The sequence below is a fragment of the Syngnathus scovelli genome, chromosome 18 (genome assembly GCF_024217435.2).
Source record: "Syngnathus scovelli strain Florida chromosome 18, RoL_Ssco_1.2, whole genome shotgun sequence".
NCBI classification, from domain to species: Eukaryota; Metazoa; Chordata; class Actinopteri; order Syngnathiformes; family Syngnathidae; genus Syngnathus; species Syngnathus scovelli.
In genome coordinates this window covers 11,521,948-11,547,624 of record NC_090864.1, presented here as the reverse complement: position 1 = coordinate 11,547,624, position 25,677 = coordinate 11,521,948, and the positions used below count along the sequence as shown (strand labels likewise).

Genomic DNA, 25,677 nt, shown 5'->3' with positions numbered 1-25,677 from the left:
GAATGAATCCATTCCTTAAATCAAGAGCCACTGGTCTGTTAGAATAATTGGTCATTACATAATTCATTCTTATATTACTGCATTGTATTTAAACCAGGAAGCCTCGGCGTTGCCAGTGACGTCACGGCGAAGGGGCAGCGGTACACTTTTGTAAACAACATGGCGTATCACCCACTTGCCAACAGATGAAGCACCGTGCAGACAACTTTGGGATTTGATATCAACCAGAAGACGTTTCATGTTTTTCTCTTGAGAAGTATCAAAACGGGCCAATCAACCTCAGAGCGGTGTCAAGGAGACCGTTTGACATCCAAACGGTATTGTTGACGTCAAAGTCGTCGTTTAGCATTGGGGCTAGCTCCCCCGAATGTAGCAAGAGCAAGAGCAAGAGCAAGAGCACGAGAAGCAAACAGTACAAGACGTGTGCTAAATATGTCAAATAGAGAGATGACTCCAACTAGCAGTCTCCAAGCTACATCATTTCTTGATATCCAATTAGCCGGATGTCCAGTGGATTCAAAGGATCTACGCTTTGATATTGTTTGGGTGTTATCAGCTAGTTATATCATCACATTGTTTACCTCTGTCGGGTTATTTCAATATATTTACTGTTAGGTCGTATAATCTTTGTCAATATTGTTTTCATGCATCCAAAATATTAGCGTCAAGCAAAATTAAAAACAGTCCCATTTGATTGTTGGATTGTAACGTTGCGCATTGCTGAGTGCGGTGTCTCACTTGACAGGTTTTAAAAGAAAACATAAAAAAATAAAATAAAATTAGGGCATCTTTTATGGAAATTCAGCTATGCTAATATGGTTAATATTCTGCTCTATGTATGTAGGAAATGTCATTGAATACTCAGGTGTCATATTAATGTCAACCTTTTCTTCTGGCCAGGTGCTCTTCAGTCTATGGGCTCTCAGTCCAGTTCTGGGATGTCTGGTGGAAGGGGATCTTCCAGTGACAACCCAGGTGATCAGTCCGATTTAGAAGAGCAAAGCCAGGGCGGCGGCAGCAGCAGCAGGAGCAGCAGCAGCAGTAGCAGTAGCAGTAGTCATAGTAGCAGCAGCAGGCAGCAAGGAGACGCAGTGTCAGCATCAGAGGAGGACGTTGACTTAGCTGAAGTGCTGGCTTATCTACTGAGGAGGTGAATTTGATTGCTTTAACAAGCTGAGCACATTCCAGTCCAATGACTACTTCCTTTCCATGTTTCGGTTCGGTCCTTCTGATAGCACTTGTGTTGTGTGTTTGTGCAGGGGCCAGGTCAGACTGGTCCATGGCAGTGGAGCCACAGGGTTGCAGCTGGTCCAGTCGTACTCCGACTCCGATGAGGACAGCGACGGGGCGTGGGAGGGTCGGCTGGCAAACCACTACAATCCTCCTGGTAAACCCGGAAGGAAGCCGCCGTCAAATGTTCTGCCTAACTGTGGCCAATTCGGAGTGGTGTTGTGCGTTACCCTCATAGTGGACACCCAGCCTGACACGCATGAGGTGGACCGCAGTGAGATCCGAACTCAGATCCTGGTGGCCACTGCTTCGTCCGACCTGAAAGGCAAAACAAGTTTCACGCACATGCTAACAGAGGTGAGTGGTGAAGCTCAACTGTCAAATCTGAAAAGCAGAGGTGGCACAATCCATTCATTGACAATTAATAAACACTTTTGATATGATTAGTAATACGCTAGCCCCAAAAGTCCTTATTAGTTATGTATTAATGTGTGTGTGCATTTTTTTTTATTTTTTTTTACTTTTGTCTTGATTAGAGGGCACAAGGACGATGTAAAGGCTCGAGTTTTTCCCATGGAGAGTGCAGTCGCATCCGCTCGCAGTAAGTGACTCACAAAAGGCAGAATACGTTTGGAACTTCACTTGAACTGAACTTTGAACTTCCCCAACACGTTTAACGGAGTGTTTTAAAAAAAATATATATATATATTGTTCTAAAAATGTTCAATAAATGCTGCCCCAATTTCAATATTGAACCAAATAATGTGCTTATTTCTTTCTTTTTTTATTCCTAATGGAGCAGCCCTAGGAATCATTGCATCCCTTGTGTTTTTCCCCCATGGTAGTTTCCTGCCAAACTATGTCTCTCAGAAGGCTAAATACAACCACAAAGCTTTCTGTGGCGTTTACAGCGAGGACGGCAACATGTTTCTCTCTGCCTGCCAGGGTAAATGACCCACACCAAAAGTTGTTGATACCTACTAGTGTGCATGAGGTGGTCATGATTGGATTCAAAGCCTTAAAACGGAGGCATTGAAACTAAGCTCAATACGGTTTGTTCCTTTTTAAGAGTATTTTCTGCTTCAGATCAGAACATCCGCCTGTATGACACAAGCAGAGGTCGCTTTCTGCTACGGCAAACGGTGAAGGCTCGAGATGTCGGCTGGAGCGTTCTGGACGTCTGCTTCACGCCGGACGCGCAGCACGTGCTCTACTCCAGCTGGTCGGACTACAGTGAGTACCTAGATGATGCAATTGAGCCTGGAACTTGTATCACTGTCCGCTTTGCGCGGACTTGTCTGGCGATCATTTGAAGGAATTGCTACTCTTTGACTGTGAGAGAGCAGCTGGTGTATTTTTTCATTTCTTTTTCTTTCTTCCTTCCTTCCTTCTTCTCCCCTGCAGTTCATCTGTGCAGTATCAATGGGGACAGTGAAAACCACACTGCATTGGACCTCAAGTTAGTGTTTCCCCTCATAGTAACTTAAGCATTTTCACAGCAGGTAATTTGCCACTACTCAGCAAACGGATATACTCTTCCTTCCATTCCCATCTGGATAGATAAGAATCATTTTTCCTCACATTCATTGTTTGCCATTTGTGTTACCAACTCGCCACCATAAAGGTCATGTGCATTGTTAAAAGATGTGATGCATCAAGATTTCTACAGTCTGGTGTTGAATCTTTGCATGTGTTTTTCTTTTGTTTTGTAGTCCGGATGAGAGGAGGTTCTGTGTGTTCTCACTTGCTGCATCCACAGATGGAAAAGAGATTCTGGGAGGGTGAGTGAGTGCACTTTGCTTTTCTGGATAATAAAGATCCCCCCCCCCCCGGTTGAAATGAAATTGTCTTGTTTGTTCGTATAGCCCAGAAACATCTCAATCTCCTAACATCTGTTTGTTCAATTGAGACATGACACACGGTTAACTCGAATTGTCGATGGTTGCGTACAATAAGCCTCTGAATGACACTAGTTTGTTCTCGTCTCTTCCTCACCGTTTAGAGCAAATGACGGCTGTCTTTATGTCTTTGACCTTGAGCAGAATAAAAGGACACTGAAGGTGAGTGTTTGTGGCTCACTTTGTATGTGCAGTTGAGGTGAGCCCAATTTAGTTGAGCTGATATCAATAGCAATAGAAAATGGAGAGATGGATAGAAAACATTGGGATCACTTCATGTGGGTTGCAATTTGAGTCAACCACTAGATAACATCCTCCCATCTCAAATCTCTTTTTTTCCCCCTGAAATGGTGTCTTTTCTCTCGCTCTCGCTCTGATCTTTGTCAGATCGATGCCCACGAGGATGACGTGAACGCGGTGGCGTTTGCCGACAGCTCGTCCCAGCTGCTCTTCTCCGGCAGCGACGATGCGCTCTGCAAAGTATGGGACAGGAGGACGCTACGGGAAAATCGGCCGGAGCCTGTGGGACAGCTGGCGGGCCACCGGGATGGCATCACCTTCATCCACAGCAAGGTGGCTTATCAATTTGTCCAAGCTAACATGACCTCATGTTCACCGCAGGAAGACTTTGAAATTGTATTTCATAATATCCAACGTTTATAATGGTTGAAAATTCTAATGTATCATTGTCATTCTTCATGCTGTGCCAGGGCGATGCTCGCTATCTGATCAGCAACTCAAAGGACCAGACCATCAAGCTCTGGGACGTGAGGAAGTTCTCACCCAAAGAGGGATTGGCAGCCTCTCGCCTGGCCGTCACCCAGCAGAATTGGGATTACCGCTGGCAGCGGGTCCCCCAAAGAGGTATGGAGTCCCATTGGGCCGGCACAGAGAGCAAAACCCAAGTGACGTAAACAATGCATAAGGGTTCGACAAGTTTGGATCAAAAAAGATAAATAAATGAATGTGACTTTTCCCTTTGCTCTCGCCGCAGCCTTGAGGCGACATAAGATAGCCGGCGACACTTCGGTGATGACGTACCGTGGCCACGGCGTCCTGCACACGCTCATTCGCTGCCGTTTCTCACCCGAATTCAGCACGGGACAGAGGTTCATCTATTCTGGCTGCTCCACCGGCAAGATTGTCAGTGAGTGGAACTTCCGTTTTCACCAGCCGTCACTCCTCTGGAGTGTAACCTGTCTTTTTACGCGCGTTGCGTGTCCTCGCCGGCGCCAGTCTACGACGTGCTGACGGGTGCTGTCGTTTCCAAATTGTTGGGTCACGGTGCCTGCGTCAGGGATGTCACTTGGCACCCGTATGAGGACAGCATCATCAGTAGCTCTGTGAGTGCCGTGATTCATGTTTACAGGCTTCAAGTGTGCAATTTGATTGAAGACAATGCATTGATGTGTCCAGGACTGTTAGAGCAGCAAAAATGATAGAAGATGGTAAAAATAAGTAGAATAAGAATAGAATAAAATACAACCCGACATAAAAATACTAACATTTCAAACTAGTTAGTAAGAAGTTCTATTGTGCTCATGTGTCCGCAGTGGGACTGTGTTGTACAAATGTGGGAGCACAGACAAACTCACCCTCTTGACGAGGAGCGGGAGAGAGAATGACAGCTTGGAGCCGGCAGGAGACCAGGACGGACGGACGGAGGGAGGGAGGGAGGCAGGGAGGGAGGCAGGGAGGGAGGGGAGTCCGCTCTCCACAGACTGAGCTTGGCTCATACGATTGCAATATGACAGACACCTCCACGCTTGCTTTAGTCACAAGCGCAACCTTTTCTTTTTTTTCTTATGGCTTGTGACTCTTTGGTGCAGAGCCAAAAGCTGAATTGACTTAACTATTGAGTTTTTTTTAAATGTGAAATATATTTCAACACAGTAGGGATAAGCGGAAGGCAATTGTGTATAAATTGTATAGTATTCTATTGACGTTTATAATCTCAAGTGTGTTGAAAAGACGTCGCCTCTTATCTCTTCCCAGGGGCCAAATTATAACACAGAGAAAAGTAAACCCCCAAATTTAAGTTTCATAGCTTTCATGCGCCTGCCAGCGCATAGTGGCTGCATTAGTTGCACTCTTTCATTTTGTCTTAATACTTAGAAATCAAAAGCTTTGTGCGGCGGGAATGCTGTTCTGGATTCCTGGCTGAAAGGCACCTCTTGAAAAATGAATTATTTTTTAAAATGCATTTTGTTAAACATGAACAAAATGTGTCCAATTAATAAGAGTGTATGTGTGAGTGTGTGTGTGTGTGTGTGTGCGTGGCAAGCACTACAGATTTGCTCTTGCCTTTTTCTGGCACTTGTATCATATTTCTCTCAACACCGTTTGACAGTATCATTAAAACGTTGACTTGTGTTTCTGTTTGCTTTATAAGAAACAATTCTAGAAACCTCTTCCATTGCTTGGATTTTCAAACGTCTACTGATGTCTTTCTTCTAAATAATGTGCCATCACCGATGAGCTATTTTTCACAAATTCGAGGACGAGTGCAAGACTGTTGCTGTTTTATTTGGTAATACATTCCAAAATGTGTTCAAAAATGGCACTGTATGGCATCTCCAGTTTTTGTCAATTGCATCTCTTGTTGGGGGTCCAACACTTCAGTAGATAAGAGCTTTGCAGTTTCCTCGGGGCCTCTTAATCTTGGCGTAGTTCTTGCTGATAATGTCGTACAGTGCGGCCTGGCCGGAGAAAAGGGGGAGAAGATTACACACGCAAATGGCAATTGGGTGGGATCTGTTTGACTGTGATGTGTGATGTTTTTTTTTTTTATACACATGGACCGGTGACATGGACAGAGGGATGACTATATTCTGGAGAACGACAAACGGACAAGGATGGACCAGCAAAATGTGGTAGCACTGAATATTTGTCAAATAAGATAAGTGAACTCACTTGACAGCATGATAAAGCTATTAGTATTTTTAGTATTTGAGTTCAGTTGCGAGCGATAACTGGCATCAAAGCGCTAGTTGATAAATGGCAGCTTCTTACATATGTGGCACACATGTCCAAGACCATTAGACGGAGCTCGAAGTACTGAGTATCGTCCAACTCGTGAACCAACTCCCGGTAGTCACCCTGCAGACCACACCCAACGACATGGCGTTCAAAAACAGTAGGACCAAAAAAATAGTAGTTCAGTACAAACAAAACTACTGACCACATGGGGCGTTTTAGACGCTTTGGCGACTGCATCCCCTCTCTCGCTGTAATACCTGAAAGCACATAGGATTACATCACACGCACACACACATGCACGCACGCACACGCACACACACACACTGGTACACTGACTTTGAAATCTGAGTCTGAAATCCCTCCACCTTGGTGCGTGAGCTTGTCAACATCTCAAACACTTTTTCCTGATAAAAAACAGAAAGCAAAATACTTGAAGAAACACAGCCACAAAAGTGATGAAGTCGTTAGATTTATTCTGTTGCTGACCTGCACTGCAACTCCAAAGTTGTCACCGTCTTCAATTTTGGGGATTTGAAGTTGTATCCACATGGTCACCTGAAAGATAAAAAAAAAAAAAAAAAAATCAGAAATAATTACTATCCATGCAAACAACCAATGTGGAGCTAGTTATAAATGTTACATTTTGTAGTATCCACATAAGAGACTGACCGTGTTGATCTTCTCCTTTAGTGTCTGGATCTGAGGCTTGACCTCTTTCAGGAGCGTCTCCACTCGTTCATTGCAGCAGATAGGACCACAATTAGGCCCTGTTACGCACAACATAAATGACTTTTTGGTGAGGAGAAATGCTATTAAAATAAGTGTGAAATTACAGCTACTAAAGGGAAACTATTGAAGCATATAATTCCCAGGTGTGGTTCCTAACTTGAAGGTACTAACCTGAATCCTCCTCCTCCTCCTCCTTCTTGTCTTTCTTTGCTGTTTTCTGCAACGAGAGTAGAGGTTGCAATTTTATTTTTTTATCTCTCATCAATTGTCTTCTGCTAGTGCAGTGGTTGATTGCTGAGGGAACAAGTGTATTTGGGATGTGCCCATCCATATGACCCAGGAGCTTCCTACATCTTTTTCTTCCTCCTCCTTCTTCTTGCGTTTGGCCTCCTCCTTCACAGGATCCGGGATGGGGATATCCAGCGGTGCCTTTAGGGATGCCCGGGCATCACCACTGAAAAAGGTCTGACAGCAACAACCATAATTATTGTTCAAAATATTAGCACTAGTTTATATGAACGTATTTGATATTCTATTCTATTTCTTGTACGATCTAATTTGAACCCTAACCTTCAGGAGCACCTGCAGCGCTTCGATCATCTGAGGGAAAAATGTTGAGACGATCTCTTCTGCCTTTTTTCAATGTAAAGAAAGAAAGAAAGAAAGACAAGAACATGTCAAATGCAACTGTTGAAGACCAATCTTAAAAAAGAAAAAGAGCAAACGCACGCACAGCTTGAGTTCTCCCCACGAGCGTCACAAAACAAAATTGCGAGTACTTTGAGCAGGGTATTTTGCTTTGAAATTACACGCACAACTAATTTGTAGTCATTCGTCTTCCTGGAATTTGAAAACGAAACCGAAACTAAGCTTGACGCGCATGATATCTTTGGTGGATGAGTCGACAGTATGCTCCATTACCTCCTTGGTGAGTTTCTTGAAGAAGTCATCCACCTGAAAATAAGAGAAACATGTAAAACTATCTTCATTGTGTCAGCTCGATGCTCTCGTTACACAACAGTTCACTGCCAACGGCTCACATGACACGACCCATTGCCACTTTTCTTTTTAGCAGTACCTTAGCTCGTCAATGTATTGTGTCGAACTGGTTCAACATGATACAAGACATTGAAACACCCGTATTTACCTGCTGCTTCGACTCAATACAGACATCCATAGCGGCCATGTCTTCCTAAAATTGAAATTCACTCAAAATGGAGGAGTGTTGTGGCAGTGGGAAGCAGACGCCGCGGACAGAAAGCAGCCTTTAATCAAACACTGCTAACAAGTGAATAACGAAACTAAAAGACAAAAGAAGAATCAAAAAACTACATCTAAACACGCCCCCAAGTGTATGCCTACTCGGCGATAGTCGCCGCGGGTCCTAATGTCCGCCGGGTTGCTATGGAGAGAAAGATGGCGGTAGTAGATTGGGGTCAAAGGTCTTGCACTTGAAAAAACAAAACTCGTACTTGAAATACCTTGGAACTGAAAATAAACGTGTTGAGCTTGAATCTTGAAAAATAAAACAATGTATTCAAAATAGAAATACTTGAATGAAAAGTTTTTTTAAGTGTAAAATAGTTTTTTTCGGTTTTCATTTCCATTTATTTTTCAAGATTTGAGGTCTTATCTTTTCCAGTTGCATGTTATATATTTTCAGATTCATTCATCTGTCCATCCGCCTGTCCATTTTTCATTTTTCTTATGTATGTTTCTCTTGATGACACCCCCCCCCCCCCCCCCCCCCAATACTATGACTACTAGATAGTGCTGACAACCTACTCTACTATGTAGGCAAGGTAAACCACAACAACTTTTTATTATTATTATTGTGAAGGACAACATCAACTAAACTTAAAATGATATGTTTGGGGGGCAGAAGTGACACATAATAAGTCACTCATTAAAAGTGTGCTTTTTGGTCGGAGCCAAAGGGCAAAGGCTCGACTTGTTTACACTGACATGAGAGCTCCATTGGTTGTTGATTCTTTGATTGGACTGTGACTTCCAAAATGATTGTGGCGATTGTTTCAGCCTCAGAGGTTGTAGGAGTAATGATGGTTTTCAGACACCAAGCGACGTTAAGCTTCTTGGATGGAGCATGTGCAAAAACAACATGGCATGACAGCAATCAACTTGTTGCACATAAGCAGAACTGCAACAGGTTTGAAAACCAGTTTGGCAATCATTGTGTGACTGCTTCCAGATGTGGTTTTTTTTCTGTTGAAGATCTACTTCCGGGTTGAAGATCCGGCCTCGCAATCGCTCTCTCTCTTTTTTTTTTTTTTTAAATATTTTTTTGGAACGATGTTCGCCTCACGTCCGTGGTTGTTCTGGCGTAGGAACTCTGGAAACTTGCGTCAGCCGGCCGTGGATTTGACTTGAGCGGATGGACAGACAGTGAAGGGGGTTGGGGAAGAGAAAAAAAAAAGAGAACAGGCCAATGAGAGGACACGACCGGCCTGGGAGTAGACTTCTTGAGGGACACCCTGTCATTCATTTTCGAAAAGAGCCGGCGGTGCTTTTCGCCTTTTTCTAACGCTCCAGCCAACTTTGACTTTTCTGTCTACTAAGCCACGAGGTTTGGGTGCTGCTGACATCAGTGTGTTCGTGTGAATGTGCACGCTGAGCAAAGTGCAAGGTCCCCTCCGAGTTCGAGTCCGAGTCCGAGTCCAGCTAGATATGAGCCGCGCCGAGCTCTGAGTCTGAGCGACCAGCCGCTGCCCTTCGAGCTCGCTTTTCATGTGCCTTTTTTGACGCTAACTTACAAAGTTGAACCTTTTTTTCTGCACCAAAGATGTCTTGCCTATTCCTGGGAGTTATACGAAGGTAAGCGCACTTCATTATGATTTGATTTCATTCTGACTCTCTTAAACACGGCTTGTATTTGACCTGATTTTGCTTGCTTGACAGTTCTTGCCATTTCACTCTCGTCAAAGAGACCTGAACACTGCATTTGCTTTAAAAAGTCGAATTAAGATTTTTTTTTTTAAAGTAAAACGTATGGCTCATGGACCATGTAGAGCCCTTGAGAGTATTTGATCCGGCCCAGCTGTGTAATTCTAAAAACCAATTAAGCATATTTAACACACTAATGTGCAGAATACATTTAAATGGCTAGTACAAAAAGCGTCTCGTCATCACCATCTTGAAGTCCATTTAATGGAAGGGTATGTGGTGTAAAGATTCAAGAGGTTTTTTTTTTTTTTTCACCATGCCAAGCAAATCATGCGTGATTTTCTTTGGTGACCCATGACTTAGGAAAATTGAATTGTCCTCTTAGGAAATGTCGGTAATAAAATTAGCATTCATTTTAACAACAGCTCAGCCATTTCCTGACTGTTGATGTTTACTTGAGTGTATACGAGATATCACGTCATTTCCACTGTCACTTTCCCCTGTCATAAAATTGCCGTCGTGACATCATGTCTGCTGCAGAAAAGGGGCTGTCGGTGGCAGTCTGGGACTTCGGTCCCTGGCCTCCATCCCTTCGCTGCCTCCTGAGGTGGCGGAGTTTGTGAAGAGCGCGGCGGACGAGTGCAAGCCCAGCGGGGTGCATGTGGTGACGGGCACGCCGGAGGAGACGGCTCACATCTTGGCAGGCCTGGAAAAAGAAGGCATGGTCAAGAGACTCCCCAAATATGACAATTGGTAAATTGATTCCATTCCGAGTGTGTGAGGGAGGGAGGGAGGGAGGCTTTAAAGGTTGACGGACACGTGCGCTGCTTGTGACAGCTGGCTGGCACGCACGGACCCAAAAGACGTGGCTCGGGTGGAGAGCAAGACGGTGATTGTGACCAAGAACCAGAGAGACACCATCCCCATCCCTGCTGGAGGAGCCAAGAGCCAACTGGGCAGCTGGATGAGCCAATCCGACTGGCAGAGAGCGAGACAGGAGCGTTTCCCAGGATGCATGGCAGGTATGTTGCAAAACTCACAATCTTGTACACAAGTTTGCCCTTCATGAACTTGGTCTGGGAATGTAGGACAGTGAAGACGAAGGTGTTCTGCCATCTACTAGTGAACATTACAAAATATATTGATATTTCCAATACTATCTAACGACAATGTGTGAATATTAGTTCAGTCCCACCCACTCAAACCTGTTCGAAGTTCTTTGTTCCTCACCGTAGGCAGGTTTATGCAAATTCAAAATAAACTTACTGACTACCTGTGTTTTTTTTTTTTTTTTTTTTGCTGAACAGTCATTTATTGACTCTTACTCAGGTAATTTGGAAAAACCATTTTTTTTTTACTTGAGTCTTACTATTTGAATGTAACAATACTTGAGTAGAATTTTTGGTTGTTGTACTCACCATTGCTCATTTAACAATGTACACTGTGCGTGTGTTCCCGCATGCCATGGATTATTTTTGATTTTTTTTAAATTGTTTCTGGTCAATTTTTAGATCATAGTACAGCTCGTCCATTATGTATCATGTCTAAATAATGTGACTCACAGACTCATCATTTTATTTATTAATTTATGCAAGGAGGCAGCACGGTTTGTGGTGAGAATGCATGAGATCCTTTGTTGTGGCAATTTTCTTTTTTTTTTTTTTTAATTCAAATAAACAAAGCTGGCCTGTTTTGTTTTTGTGCTCTCCAGGTCGCACCATGTATGTTATTCCTTTCAGTATGGGTCCAGTGGGTTCCAGTCTTGCAAAATATGGTGTCCAGGTATTACATGATAAACAATACATATTGTATATACTTGGATGTACTGTAAAGTCAAAAGAGAGTTTTATTCTTGATTAAGGTGACGGACTCGCCGTACGTGGTGGCCAGTATGGGCATCATGACCCGCATGGGCACGCCTGTTCTGAAGAAGCTGGCCGAGGGAGTGGACTTTGTCCGTTGTCAGCACTCTTTAGGGCGGCCTCTTCCACTAACAGGTAGGCAGGCAGGCAGGCAGGCGTTGCATGACACAATGGTTGTTTTCTTACCTGGCTTTTTGTATGGATTTATTTTCAATGTGACGTAAGGCATTCTTTCATCGACGTCGGAGCTTCATCAGCGATTTGAATGTTTGTTGTCTCGTCAGACTCTTCCATGCAATTGTATCATGCTGATTAAGTACAAACAATTGTGAGATCCATGGCGGTGTGGTATTTTCCATTGGATTTTCTTTCCATCTTCAGCTCCACTGGTCAACGCGTGGCCCTGCAACCCAGACAAGGTGCTGATCTCTCATTTGCCAGACAGCAGACAGATTTTGTCTTATGGCAGCGGCTACGGAGGAAACTCCCTCCTGGGGAAGAAGTGCTTTGCCCTCCGTATCGCCTCACGAATCGCCAAGGATGAAGGATGGTTGGCAGAGCACATGCTGGTGAGAATGGATCCATCCGAAACAGGCTGGATGTTCTCTGTCACTCTCTCTCTTGATCTACCCAAATTCCACCAGTTCTAAACCCAGCCGTGTTTTCATAAATATGACTAAATGTTTTACATATTATATTATTTTTCAATCATTCTGATTTACTTTTTACTAAAAATCTGAAACGGAAAATGTTGATAACGCAAATGCCCCATTTTGTGAATCGGCGGATTACTCGCATGTTTTGTACATTTTTAGATCCTGGGCATCACCAATCCTCAAGGAGTGAAGCGTTATGTGGCAGCGGCGTTCCCAAGCGCCTGCGGTAAAACCAACTTGGCCATGATGAAACCGTCATTGCCAGGCTGGAAGGTGGAATGCGTGGGCGACGACATCGCCTGGATGAAGTTCGACGCCCAAGGTGAGAGAAGACTCTGCTCCGTGTCACTTCATCGTCTCACCTGCTTTCCGTTGCGCAGGAAAGCTGAGAGCCATCAACCCCGAGAACGGCTTTTTCGGCGTGGCTCCGGGAACCTCCGATAAGACCAACCCTTACGCAATGAGCACCATCGCCAAAAACACCATGTTTACCAACGTTGGCGAGACCAGCGACGGAGGCGTATGGTGGGAGGGTCTGGCCCCCCCCGCGGCTGGTGTCACGCTGACGGATTGGCATGGAAAAACCTGGAAGCAAGGTATCTTCAAATGATACTCACTGGATGACGAGAGATGTACTCAAACGTTTGCTCGAAAGGTTTTGTAATTGTCCTTATTGTTTGCATTACAACTTTTTATGTTTAAGTGCTAAAGAATATCTTTTGTCTGACCTCTTGTGCTGCTAGCACTAGTCAAATGTTTGTAAAGAAGATAATGAAGCACACACGCAAACTAGAAACTCAGCATTGCGTACTGGACAGAATGACGCAGATGGAATATTTGCTCTTAACCGAGGTCAATGTGCATGTTAAAGTGTTAGTGCACAACAGCATGCATGCATGAAACATGGCTTCAGACTCCAGTGAGGCGATGGAATGCTGTTCTACCAGGCTTTGAATGTTTTTCTTACCTACTCAAAAGAAAAGTTGCCTCTTGCCACACGAACACTTGATATTTGTTTGACCTGACCTGTTTTGTGAATCCAAAGAAAATGTTGACTTTCAGTCATGATGATAAGTGCCAAATGTTTTTGTGGTAAACAGGAAGCGGCACACCTTGCGCCCATCCCAATTCCCGCTTCTGTGCGCCGGCAGCTCAGTGCCCCATCATTGACCCTCAATGGGAGAGCGAAGAGGGCGTTCCTATCGATGCCATCATCTTCGGCGGTCGGAGGCCGCAAGGTGGGTGCTGCTCTTTGCTGACATCCGCTTCGACGTATTGGCGTTGTTGGCACAATATTACTTTGAATGGAAGTCAGGTCTTTTTGTTTTGTTCAAAATCAAGTGATTTTCCTCCTTAAAATGTCATCAGGAGTTCCTCTGGTTTATGAGACTTTCAACTGGCAACACGGCGTGTTTGTTGGGGCTGCAATGAGGTCTGAGGCCACAGCAGCTGCTGAGCATCAAGGTACACAATATAGCTCATGGAATAATAGTATATCTTTTGCAAACGCACCAAATGGTGACCACACAATACATGTTACTCGTAATCCTGTTTGATCAAATGAATCATAAAAAATAAATGGCAAATGATTGTACAAGGTGTCCGCTCTTCCCTCCAGGAAAGGTGATCATGCACGACCCCTTTGCCATGCGGCCATTCTTCGGCTACAACTTCGGGGACTACCTGGCTCACTGGCTGAGCATGGAGACACGAAAGGCCCCGACTCACCTGCCCAAGATCTTCCACGTCAACTGGTTCCGGAAGGACCCCGCCAGCGGCGCGTTCCTCTGGCCAGGCTTCGGTGAAAATTCCCGCGTGCTGGAGTGGATCTTCAAGCGCTGCGGTCGCGAGCGCCACGACGAGGGCGCCAAGAAGAGCGCCGTAGGTTGGTTGCCGGAGGACGGCGCCGTCAACACCGAGGGCTTGGGCGCCAACGTAGATATGGGCGCCCTTTTCGACCTGCCCAAGCACTTCTGGCAGAACGAGACCAAGGAGCTGAGAGCGTACTTCAGCCAGCAGGTGGGTGCTGACCTGCCTGCTCAGGTGGAGGCTGAGTTGAAGGCTCTGGAGGACAGGGTTCATGCCCAATAACGCCTGCAGTAAGGGTGCAATCACAGCCACCGGCTACATTTTCTTTTCTTCTCACACTGACACAGCATTTTCGGTACACCTGCCGTCGTAAATGATCATGCTTACTTATTTGCTTGAGTTAATATATCATTGCTAGATGATTTATTTTTGTGCGTATACAACTAGACAGCAAATATACATGAAGCTGGGCTGTTTTTTGTTCTGCTCTCTGCTCGACACCATTTGATTTGTGCAGGTGTACCTAATGATGTTTGTGAGTGTGAATATCAGACATGTTGGCCTTGTTCAAACAAAATAGATGTGTCTATAAGAGGATGCTACCGCATTTCTTTGCGCGTGTGCAATTGCTCACGCCAGACCTCCTCCTCTTCCGAGGGAGGGAGGGAGGGAAATAACTTCAGGGGCATAGGACAGGAAAAGCTAATAATTAAACAATGCAAATACCTCTCTTGCGTACTTGATATTGATTCTACTGTTGGTGCTGAGATGAAGGCTATATTGCTTCAGTACGACATGCTAATGTTTACAAGCTGAAACCACAAAGGCCTTAACACATTTCCTATCTTGCTTATTTTGAGTAGAGTGACTTTGGGCCTAACCCGTAAAGATGTTTTGAAGCATTTTTACAGCAGCTCTTAGAAAAAAACCCCCAAAACTCTTCTAAGTCATAACTACAGCTGTCTGCACTAAATCGAAATCGCTACACATTCAATTGTGTAAATGGTTTGATTTGTATAATTCCAGGTCACGTGAATTGTAATACGGAGCAATAACTGCAACTGTGATCTTCTTTTCTAGGAATTCGAAATAGCAATATGCAATGTTGTTTTCCTGTACAGTGCAATGATATATCTCAAAGTGCCTGTGTCATTGTTGCAAAAAATTGCAACAAAATATTTCAAACAATAAAATGTTGAAATGAGTTTCTATAGTTATGATCTCCAACAAACGTTACTTTATTCCATAAAATCATGCACAACAGCCTTTAAACACATTTGAAAGAGGTGAGGTCAAATATTTCATTGTACTTTGGAGTTTTTGGGAGGCTTTCATTTTCCTTTTTTGAATTTTCCTGGTGTGGCTCCAGTCTTCATCTTCTTTTTCGCAGAGCCTTTGACTTCAGGCTCCTATGAGGGAAATAAAAGTACATATAGCAAAACACAGCTACACATTTCTTCCGTTTATTATATTTCACAAAACGCTAACATTGTTAGAAGGTTCCTTTCTCATCCTTGACTCGAGTACAGTACCTTCCGTTTGGACGACAGCGAGCCAGTGACGGAGAAGAAGGAGTCTAGTCGTCCCTGCGTGCTCCCCTGGCGACTCTTTGCAATCTTCTTACAGCCGTTGCGGATCCTGTCCTCGCTGCATTGACACACAATTCAATTGGAAAGGTGAGCAATGGACAAAAGGCACTTTGGCAGCCACGCCACGCCACGCATGCTTGTATTTGACCTGAACTGTTTTTCTTCACACATGAAATGCAGGAGCCCGTCCTCGTCCGGCTCGCTCCACTTCAGCTCCACTTGGGAACAATCCACCACTTGGGGTTTCAGAAACAGCTCTCTGGCCTCCTTGTATAACCAGTCCTCTGGAGCCGGGTGCTTCTACACGTAAGCAAAACAAATGAATTCAACAAGCCTGACACTTTTGTAACGTCATCAACCTTACATTTGAGTCAATGTTTTTGAGGATCTCCTCGATGCTGCCGTGCTGCTTGATCAGGTCGATGGCTCGCTTGGGACCGATCCCCTTGATGGTGCCGCAGTAGTCGCATCCCAGCAGAATGCACAAGTCTATGAACTGGTGGGAAAGGCAAATATTTTAATCGGGCAATCGTTGATTTAGTTTCAGGATCATTTTCAGCCAATATATTTGGCATTTTGGTCAGGCCTTATTTTGACCTGTTCAGTGGTCAAGTTTATGTCCTCAAGAATGCGACTGAAGGAGAACTCTTGGACTGGAAGCTTCCTAGAAAAGAAAAAAAAAAAGATGGGAGCTAGTATATTTAGTATGTTCAAGGGGAGTCCCAATTCTCCAAATCCTCAATTAGATTTTACTTTGCTTCGCTGGCTGTGAGGTGTCTTAGCAGGACGTTGGTTCCGAATGTCAAGCCGTCCATATCCTCCGTGGCTGTGGCAAAGACCTTCCCTGCTTTGACCAGAGCGGCACAGCTGGCCTCCGCCTCACACGGCGCCTGCAAACACATCAAACACCATTCAAGCTGTGAGCAGACGGCGGCAAACAAGCTCCCTTTTTCATCTTCAGACCTTCATGGCACAACTGTGTACACGTTAGCAGTCTTGGAAAAGGAACAATTGTAAAACAAAGCCAATGTCATATTCACCTCAATGTAAGGAACTCCCATGAGGGACAGCAGCTTCTTACACTCATCATTGTGTTGCTTGGTGACTTTGACCAGGCGCTTTGTGAGTTTGTCGATGTTTTCTTGTTCCCCTAAATTGGGGGGGGGGGGGGGTAAAAAATGTTTAGGTTAACAACAATCTGTACAATTGTAAAATAAATTAGAAGAAACATTTTTGAAAAAGTCAATAGAATAGTGTACCAAGTTCCTGGGCTTGTGCAAGCATTTTCTCAGCTTCTGCTCTTCTCTCCACTCTCTTTTCCAGCTATGGTGAAACAGAGGAGCAAGGTTGGAGGGGTACTCTAAGCAGTTCAATAGTATATTGAACAACGCCAGCATTGGTTGAAACAAACCTCTCCGGACTTGAGCTGCGGGGGCTTGCCATCAAACACATAAACGGGCTTAATGCCATGTTCCAACATGCGGATGGTCCTGTAGAACATTCCCATCAGGTGGCTGGAAATGAGGAGTCATTAAAAGCAGCGGAGACAAAACAACCAAGTCTGTTACTTAAATCGATTGCATTGACTAATCATTATGCTTCTTTTTGTGTTATGTTAGGAGGAGCTGTACCTAGTTGTCTCCCCATCCTCATTCTGCAGTACGTTGCCATCCTGTCGCACAGCAATCAGGAACTGGTAGATGCACATGGAAGCATCTATAGCAATTTTTCGGCCTGGACAGAGGGGGTCACAGTCTTGTTTATCCATCATAACCACAATGGAGCTCTTGTCATAATCATCCCTTACCAAAGTAGTTCTTGATGTCTTGCTCTCTTATGGCCCTCGGAGCCAGGTCAGCAATGAGCTTGGCAAGTCCATGTATACCCATTGTGGTCGTGCGGAGCTCAAATCAAGATGCAGAAGCTCTGAAAAGAAAAGCATTCCAAACTATTATAGTGATTGCTCTTCTAATCTCATCTCATGTACTGTAATGTCAGCAAAACGCATGCAATGTGTTAAATGCATGCTGATGGAGGAGAAGAGTCAAACACAGAGCACCACCATTAACTGATGCCTTCAACGGTACGGTTAGGGAAGGCACATTTTTACCCCCCATTAGCTAGAAACGCGTTTTATTCAGCAAAACTGAGAAGTAAACAAAACTCCTACTGACTGAATAAACGTTAAATTAGCTCCAAATTGTTTCATCAAATACTTACAAGTTCTCCTTCAAGTGTCGCGATATAGTAGATGTTAGGAAGTGCGTCAATTTCGCGGGAAATAGACTAGCAGGCACAACTAATCTATCTATCGAGTGGAACACTAATAACGACAGCAAAGAGTTTTCCATCGATGCGTTCATATGCATTTACTAGGACTTGCTATAGCAAGATTGTATTTGATTGGCCAGTTAGGCGTCGAGGAAATCCGGCAAACAATATGCAGTTGTTGCCACCAGGTTGACGTTTGACATTCATTTGAAATGTACACGTTTGCTGGCGTATAACCGGAATAGATCAATAGTTCATTCAAGTCCTTTCAAAATGTCCACGGGGGAGAATTGAATTTGGTCACAAGCGAGACAAGTACATGGTCGACGTTTGTTTTCTCCGCCCATTCCGGAAAACTGAAGTGAGCTTTCCTAATTTTTGTTTTTTGCTGAGGTGACGTGGAGTCAGTCAGTCAGTCAGTCAGTCAGTCAGTCAGTCAGTCAGACAGACGCCGCAGCTTTCGTGCTTGAGTTTTCTTGCGTCGGTACTATCATTCAAGTATTTGGACGTCAATGGCTCGTCCGCGTGTATAACGCTTGAGCATAATTCGCCGAGAATTCTTCCGAATGTTTATTTTGGAAGTGCATACACGAGCTCCGACGTAGACGTGGGGGCCTGGAGTTCGAAGATTCCGACGGGAAAACAGGTTGGTTGGATCAGCATTGCTAATTGCTCGCATTGGCTTGGCCAAATGTTGACAACAGCAATGGCAAACCAATACGGAAGTGCTCATCTGATTTGGTGTGATGATGTTGGTGGGAGAGAGCCTTATTTAGTTCCAAATGGAATCTACTGTATGCAAAGCATTCTATGTCAGCAAATCAAATGGATTTCCATTCAATTCAGTTGTCAGAAGTGATCTCAGGGCACTTTACACTTGGAGCAGATGCCAGAGCGCACAAATCCCAACTGAACCACTCAAATGATGTTAAACGAGGTGTTGAAAATTGATGGAGACCTTTTTTTTTTCTGCACCAGGAGTCATGCGCTGTGGAAGAGGACACCTGTCAGGCGGCCAGCGGAATACAATGATCCAGCCTCACGTCTTGCTCCTGTGCTTCCTGTCAGCCGGGGCACTCGGCTACAAGCAGGGGGACAATGTGACCATGTACGTCAACAAAGTGGGTCCTTACCATAACCCTCAGGAGACGTATCACTTCTACACCTTGCCTGTTTGCCGGCCAGAGAAGGTCAGTCAGATGTCACTCGCAAGTTTTATATTGTGCGTGAAAATAGATGGATGGAATCAGGGGCGAAGTTTTGTTCCATCTCCATTCATCCTTGTTCTGCAGGTGCATCACAAGTCTCTTAGTTTGGGAGAAGTGCTGGATGGTGACAGAATGGCAGAATCAATGTATCAAATTCGCTTTCGAGAAAATGTTGAGAAGAAAACTCTTTGCCAGCTCACGCTTTCAGAGAAACAGGTAAAAAAAAAAGGGCTCTAGAGTTTTGAATATAATACACTGCTGGACAAACGGAATATTTCTTGATTTAGCTTTAAAATCTTAATTCTGTGTCTCAGTGATCCAAGTCTAGATTTTAAGTCAGTGTCCTCATGCAGAGATACCTTTTTTTTCTCTCATTGAATTAAGATCACAAATGATATTTTGACATTTGGGACTCGCAAGATGTGTTTTTGAACAATGTTTTAGGTGGACCAGCTCCGCGAGGCCATTGAGGAGCTGTACTACTTTGAATTTGTCCTGGATGACATTCCACTTTGGGGGTTTGTTGGATACATAGAGGAGAGTGGCTTCCTGCCTCACAGCCACAAAGTAATTCTTTTCACGTCTCAATGTGGAGAACAATTTTTCAAACCATGTAGTTTACATTCCTACTTTTGTTCCTGTTGCAATCTTCTTTCTTTGACTTTGTGCTCCTCTTGCCACCAACAGGTGGGCCTGTGGACTCACCTGGACTTCAACATTGAGTACAACGGCAACTCGGTGATCTTTGCCAATGTCTCCGTGAAGGATGTCAAACCTGTCCCCTTGGAGGACGGTGCCGGAGCAGCCGTGGGTGGCGTCGGGGTCGGCGGAGGAAGTCTGACCATCTCGCACACGTACAGCGTGCGCTGGTTCGAGTCCCCCCTGCCTCACGCTCGTCGAGCGGAGCGCCTTCGCGACTATTCCTTCTTCCCCAAAACATTAGAGATCCACTGGCTGTCCATCATCAACTCGCTGGTGCTGGTGGTGCTGCTGCTGGGCTTTGTCATCATTATTCTCATGCGGGTCCTTAAGAATGACTTTGCCAGGTCTGTTCAAAGATGATTTGTTGTTCTCGTCCTGTCGGAGAAGTAGCGTCCTGCCTTCTTACGCGCTTGACCTCATCTGCAGGTACAATGTGGAGGAGGACGCGGCTTGCGATGACCTGGACCAAGGAGACAACGGTTGGAAGATCATCCACACTGACGTCTTTCGCTTCCCACCTTACAAAAGCCTGCTGTGTGCCGTGTTAGGCGTGGGGGCCCAGTTCCTTACCCTGGCCACAGGTGCTTTTTCCTTCCTTCTCCAAGTCTTAACATCGCAATATCCCTTCTGATCCGGTTCCACTGTCTTGTAGGAATCATCGTCATGGCGCTCTTGGGAATGTTCAACGTGCATCACCACGGTGCCATTAACTCTGCGGCCATCGTTTTGTACGCTCTGACCAGCTGTGTGTCGGGTTACATCTCCTGCAGCTTTTACACGCAAATCAACGGCAAGCGTTGGGTGTGGAACATCATCTTGACCTCCAGCCTCTTTTCCGGTGGGTCTCCTTTTGGTTTTCGGGTGGGTTGCATCTCACCAGTGAGGTGAGAATTTGAGAATGAGCATTGACAATAACTAAGCAATGGACTCCCACAGCTCCTCTGTTCCTAACGTGGAGCGTGGTCAACTCGGTCCACTGGTGGAGCGGCTCGACGCAAGCCTTGCCGGCCAGCACCGTGCTGCTCCTGCTGGGCGCCTGGGTGTTGGTGGGCTTCCCGCTCACCGTGATCGGCGGCATCGTGGGCAAGAACCGAGCGGGGAGCTTCCAAGCCCCCTGCCGCACTCGCAACATCGCCCGGCAGATCCCGCAGCAGCCCTGGTACAAGCACGCTGCCGTGCACATGGCCATTGGTGGCTTTTTGCCATTCAGGTGAGACGGTGTTGCTGTTTGGCCTCAAAGGAGTGGTGCAGCATGGCCCAAATACTCCCTCCCTCCCTCCCTCCCTCCCTCGTGATGTCTTTTTCTGTCCCAAATAGCAGTTGAGTTTGCGCTTTCCATCCCTCCTAGTGCCATCTCAGTGGAGCTTTACTACATCTTCGCCACAGTGTGGGGCAGGGAACCCTACACGCTGTACGGCGTTCTGCTGTGCGTCTTTGCCATCCTCCTCTCTGTGGGCGCCTGCATCTCGGTAGCCCTCACCTACTTCCTGCTGTCGGGCGAAGACTACCGCTGGTGGTGGCGGAGCGTGCTAAGCACGGGCTCCACCGGCCTCTTCATTTTTGTTTACTCCGTGTTCTACTACAAGAACAGGTCCTCCATGAGTGGCCTTGTGCAGAGCATGGAGTTTTTTGGCTACTCTCTGCTCACAGCGCTGGTCTTCTCACTGATGCTGGGCAGCGTGTCCTTCTGGGCCTCGCTGACTTTTATTCGCTACATCTACCGCAGTCTTAAGATGGACTAGGCTTTGGAAAGGTGATCACACACAACAGCTGGCTTTGGTCTCCTATTCTTGCTCATGGACACACCCCACATGGGGACAATATATCGTGATCATAATCATGGATTGTCAGATGAAGGCTGCATGTGGGATGAGTGGATAAACTAAATTGAGTATGATCAGGACTCAGATGTTTCTGCTGTTGGCAAACTACTTTAAAAGGACGGTAAACGGAGCCCAACTGTATTCAAAAATGATGTCAGTACGACAAATCCCCCCCGAAAAAAAAACTCGGAAGTAATTTTACGGTGTTTTGAAAAGGTCTTCTTTGCCTGAACTATTTGAAGGTGGTGTTTTTCATGAACCCTGCAGCCAATGACATTTTGATGCCATTTAGGGAAAATGGGTTGCATAATATCAGTGAGGAGAGCAATATTGACATTGTGGCCACCATCAACTGTTATTTGTTTCGTTTTTTCCTCTCTTTTTAATAAAACACTAATAGACCAATAGCTTACTGGGAATTGTATTTTGCAAATCAAGGTGTTATATAACTAAATATAGACACAAAAGACATTGTTGGTCTCCATACAAATGTATTTATTTATAGGGGAAATTTTGGGCAGATTTAAATCAGTCCTTTATCTTCAAACATTTCCAAAAAAACAGGTGTTGATGTGTACATAGAGCACACCATCAAACTTTAAGTAGTTGTATATAAAAATTCAACGGTGTTAAAAACGGCAAAAATAGTTTTGCTCAAATATATACACCCACATGATGAAGGGAAAAAACAAAAAAAAGACAGACTTCAGGACCTCTGCAAAGAAGAATGCACACGCAACAGAAGCACCCTACTGGCCCATGTCATGTACAACGACTAGATTTTGTGTGTTATGGCCGCTGACGGACTCTGCATCTTTGCCACCCAAGCTGGTGTCTGGCTCGGTCGAATGGAACGCACCCGGCGGGTAGTAGTCATACTGGTTGACGCCTGGAGGCACAGACCAGCCAACCGCCTGGGACCTAGCGGCCATCGCAGCTTGAGGTGCGCCGGCCGACCATGTGGAATAAGGAGCAGATGCGGCGCTATTCCCCATCCGAGCAAGATAGAAGGCCAGGTTGGGTGGAGATGTTTTCTTGAAGGCTGGCTCCATCATGGTCTGGTTGTAGTGCTCCTTAAGTGGTGGTCTTTGGCTTTCTGCTTGATACTGAAAAGACAAGACAGGTGGTCATCAGATGCAAGTTCCATTTTTTCGTTGCCTTGACCAAACTGTGGTGAGACCTCCATAATGGACGCGTCACTCTATGTCCAAGCTGCTGTATTTTTCTTATGGGCAAACAAGAAACCTCCAGACAAGCTATTTGTGACACCAAAGTGTAAAACAGTCAATAGTATGTGCTTACAAGGGGAGCGTGGTTCATTACAGCTTGGCTGTGACTCTTGCTGGTGGCCGGGGTGGTGGTGGTGGTGTAGCGTTCTGACACCCAATTGTTGTCTTTCTGGTGTCTCCTAAGCTTCATCCTTCGATTTTGAAACCAGGTCTTCACCTACAAGCAAAAAGAAGAAACATTCAAGAGGATTATTTCAAATAGTCCAATTCAAACTCTCACATAAAGCCTTCACCTGTTTGTAGGTAAGCCCCGTGAGTTCAGCTAAGTTCTTCATCTCGGCCGGGGTGAGGTATCGCTGCACACTGAAACGCTGGACGAGAGCGTTCATCTGGCTTTCGGAGAAGGAAACGCGCACCTTTCCTTTAGGGGTCCCAGCGTTAGTGCTTAGTTTGTTTGGGGCCAGTAAGGGCGCTTGTAGGGAGAAAGTCAGAGCATTGTGATTGCCCATGTCATTGCAGGAGGGCAGCTCTTCTATAAGGGAGCTTGAAACATGGTCTCCTGCGTCAGGGCTCCTGCTGTTTGGATCAATGCCGGGATCTTTCTCCACCCAAGCGCCGGGGTCTGCCTGTGGAAGACCACTTTCTCGGCCACTGCTAAAACTCCATGAATCTGAGAAAGAATATAAGAAGACTATTCATTCAGATTGTTGCTCCATCCGTACGGCTAATGTTGACAAATGGGCAACCTTGAATATAGTATGGAAAAGCCCCCAAGGAAGTGGGTCTTTTCATGACAATCAGAAAATGACTAAATAACAACCTGTAAGACAATTTCATAGTTTTCATAGGATCCTAAAGGTCAGTGGGTCACAAACATGGTGCCCACAAAAGACCACATAAGTAGCCTGCAGGGCTGCTCTTAAGCCTGTAAACCTGGAAGCTTGAGTCGTGAGAAAAAAAAAATATATATATATATTTTTTAAATGGACCTACCAGGAGAGGCGTGAGCCTCCGAGTCGCTTGTGGAATCGCTGACGGCCTTTCTGCTTTCTTCAGCGGGCGTCTCGTAGTCGGCTCGGGGCGTTCCAGCCGCCTGCAGGCGACCAGCTTGACACTCGTCGAGGTAGACGAGACCGGAGGTCTGGTAATGGCAATGACCGTTGGCAACGCGCTGCTCCGGACTATGAGGCGGAGACTCTGCACGGGTCCTGGCGGCCGCGGCTGCGGCGGCGTAGTAGACCTGCGTCATCCCAGGTGTGTAGTTATTAAAATCGGATGGCCCCCCTTCGCTCCAGCCGGTAACGTGGAGGTGGTTCTGGTCGTGTCCGGATTGATACATCAGGCCGTAAGCGTAGGCATGGTAGGACGCGTTGTAGTTGTAGTTGATCTGCGTCTTCCAGTCTGCCATTGTTTCAAAAAAATAATCGGGACGACCTCGGTCCGGCCCACTGGTTAAGTTCTATTTGAAAACGGCGCCACCTCCATGGGGGCTGTTTTTAAGGAGGCGTCTTCAGGTGGAGATGGTGGCTCTTTGGATTTGGACCAATCGGCTGAGCTCACCTGCAGCCCACATTTGCGATTGTTGGCAAGGGAGGACGATTCCGATGAGGCGGGTCGTTTCCATCAAAGTTGCCTGCCTGCCTGCCTGCCTGCCTGCCTGCTGTTGGTGTTCCTCCCTCCTTGCTTCTATTGACGTGGTAATGATTCAGTTAGCGCTGATGTGATGATGTGATGTGATAAGATAAGAGTGAAGCTGATGGGCCCACATTAGCATTTGTGATCTTGAACTCGACTGACTTTCTGTGATGTGTGAGTGAGCTGATGTCTTTACATTAGCATTGGGAATGTGCTCTGATGACCGCAGTTGAACTTTCAAACCGTAATTTGGGAGCTTAGGAAGTGTTGCACATTTTAAAATGAAAACGTATCATGTTGTAATTTAGCATGATGACATTTCAGAATAAAACATCCACCTGTTGCCTTTATTCATAAATATAACTAAATACATTCCTACATGACATCAATTATTGGTAATACTCTTCACCAGGGCTGAATGTTTAAGAGAAGAAATTGTATTGCAATATTTCTGAAGCATATTGCGATTTTGATTCACTTTGCATTTTCCTTGAAAGTCCTTTTCCCGTCTTTAATTTGGCCTAACAAGCATTTACGTTATCGTAAGTCCTGCAGTATTTGGTGCACTGATTTAAACGTTTCCAGTATAGCTGTCTTTGAAAGGTGGACTAGAACCTAAATTGCTCGCCATTCAATCACAGAGCTAATCACATCATTGCGTGAGAAATGAATGAAGTGAATTGAACCCACAGTGACCCACACAGTAATGATCTTAATGATGACATAGTCATTCATAACTGCACGTACTGCAAAATAAAACATGGATGGACGGATGGATGGAGAAAAAAATCATCTTAAAAACATTTCTTTCATGCCTCATCTGCAATTGACCTGGCCCTTCTGCCTGTTTTTAAATATCAACTCCGGCCCACACCAATTGACGAGCCATCATTGGAGTATAGGACATTCATCAGACATGCTTCATATGATAACATTCCCATGACAATTTATTTACTGAAAGTTAATGGAATTCAACAATACATTAATCTTACATTTTCCTGCTGGAGCTTATCCCAGATGATTTTGGGCACGTTCGAGTGCCTCATAGGAGGAAAAGTGCTATGCAAATGAAGGGTCATTCACGAGTGCATCGCAGGACACACAAAAAAAACAATCATTGACATTCATGGGCAATTTAGAGTCTTCAATGAGCCCA

General features: G+C 45.2%; 6 protein-coding genes across 7 annotated transcripts; 3 read left to right on the top strand and 3 right to left on the bottom strand.

Moving 5' to 3' along the window:
* Nucleotides 1-115: 115 nt before the first annotated feature.
* On the top strand, nt 116-5,501 carry dcaf11 (ddb1 and cul4 associated factor 11). Its single transcript, XM_049748795.1, has 15 exons — nt 116-317; nt 901-1,150; nt 1,260-1,387; nt 1,469-1,587; nt 1,767-1,831; nt 2,076-2,176; nt 2,317-2,463; nt 2,635-2,689; nt 2,943-3,011; nt 3,233-3,290; nt 3,516-3,701; nt 3,839-3,992; nt 4,123-4,275; nt 4,365-4,471; nt 4,682-5,501. The coding sequence occupies exons 2-15, from the start codon at nt 915-917 to the stop codon at nt 4,751-4,753; spliced, it is 1,650 nt and encodes a 549-aa protein (XP_049604752.1). The 5' UTR covers nt 116-317; nt 901-914; the 3' UTR covers nt 4,754-5,501.
* A 132-nt stretch (nt 5,502-5,633) lies between these two features.
* Nucleotides 5,634-8,197, bottom strand: psme1 (proteasome activator subunit 1). The gene is made up of 11 exons (XM_049748821.2): nt 7,984-8,197; nt 7,758-7,790; nt 7,407-7,469; nt 7,188-7,301; nt 7,008-7,053; nt 6,777-6,874; nt 6,594-6,662; nt 6,444-6,511; nt 6,310-6,364; nt 6,141-6,227; nt 5,634-5,827 (listed from the first exon to the last, which is right to left on the bottom strand). The coding sequence occupies exons 1-11, from the start codon at nt 8,020-8,022 to the stop codon at nt 5,747-5,749; spliced, it is 753 nt and encodes a 250-aa protein (XP_049604778.1). The 5' UTR covers nt 8,023-8,197; the 3' UTR covers nt 5,634-5,746.
* An 871-nt stretch (nt 8,198-9,068) lies between these two features.
* Nucleotides 9,069-15,268, top strand: pck2 (phosphoenolpyruvate carboxykinase 2 (mitochondrial)). Its single transcript, XM_049748792.2, has 11 exons — nt 9,069-9,668; nt 10,278-10,490; nt 10,575-10,759; nt 11,449-11,519; nt 11,599-11,734; nt 11,981-12,168; nt 12,415-12,577; nt 12,636-12,851; nt 13,356-13,493; nt 13,624-13,719; nt 13,874-15,268. Exons 1-11 carry the CDS (start codon nt 9,637-9,639, stop codon nt 14,344-14,346), a joined length of 1,911 nt encoding a protein of 636 aa, XP_049604749.1. The 5' UTR covers nt 9,069-9,636; the 3' UTR covers nt 14,347-15,268.
* A 10-nt stretch (nt 15,269-15,278) lies between these two features.
* fen1 (flap structure-specific endonuclease 1) lies at nt 15,279-18,005 on the bottom strand. Its single transcript, XM_049748814.2, has 12 exons — nt 17,874-18,005; nt 17,461-17,579; nt 17,285-17,387; nt 17,065-17,167; nt 16,913-16,976; nt 16,694-16,803; nt 16,407-16,543; nt 16,251-16,317; nt 16,018-16,149; nt 15,802-15,953; nt 15,597-15,711; nt 15,279-15,473 (listed from the first exon to the last, which is right to left on the bottom strand). Exons 2-12 carry the CDS (start codon nt 17,540-17,542, stop codon nt 15,396-15,398), a joined length of 1,143 nt encoding a protein of 380 aa, XP_049604771.1. The 5' UTR covers nt 17,543-17,579; nt 17,874-18,005; the 3' UTR covers nt 15,279-15,395.
* An 82-nt stretch (nt 18,006-18,087) lies between these two features.
* On the top strand, nt 18,088-22,064 carry tm9sf1 (transmembrane 9 superfamily member 1). 2 transcript variants are annotated; one of them, XM_049748794.1, is made up of 9 exons: nt 18,088-18,285; nt 18,903-19,114; nt 19,217-19,348; nt 19,577-19,699; nt 19,820-20,178; nt 20,261-20,415; nt 20,487-20,672; nt 20,771-21,044; nt 21,183-22,064. In XM_049748794.1, exons 2-9 carry the CDS (start codon nt 18,908-18,910, stop codon nt 21,574-21,576), a joined length of 1,830 nt encoding a protein of 609 aa, XP_049604751.1. In that variant the 5' UTR covers nt 18,088-18,285; nt 18,903-18,907; the 3' UTR covers nt 21,577-22,064. The 2 variants fall into 2 exon arrangements, with proteins under 2 accessions (XP_049604751.1, XP_049604750.1); XM_049748793.1 differs by having other exon boundaries at nt 18,088-18,570.
* A 64-nt stretch (nt 22,065-22,128) lies between these two features.
* On the bottom strand, nt 22,129-24,538 carry nanog (nanog homeobox). Its single transcript, XM_049748809.2, has 4 exons — nt 23,880-24,538; nt 23,180-23,556; nt 22,960-23,103; nt 22,129-22,763 (listed from the first exon to the last, which is right to left on the bottom strand). The coding sequence occupies exons 1-4, from the start codon at nt 24,292-24,294 to the stop codon at nt 22,407-22,409; spliced, it is 1,293 nt and encodes a 430-aa protein (XP_049604766.1). The 5' UTR covers nt 24,295-24,538; the 3' UTR covers nt 22,129-22,406.
* Nucleotides 24,539-25,677: the final 1,139 nt, after the last annotated feature.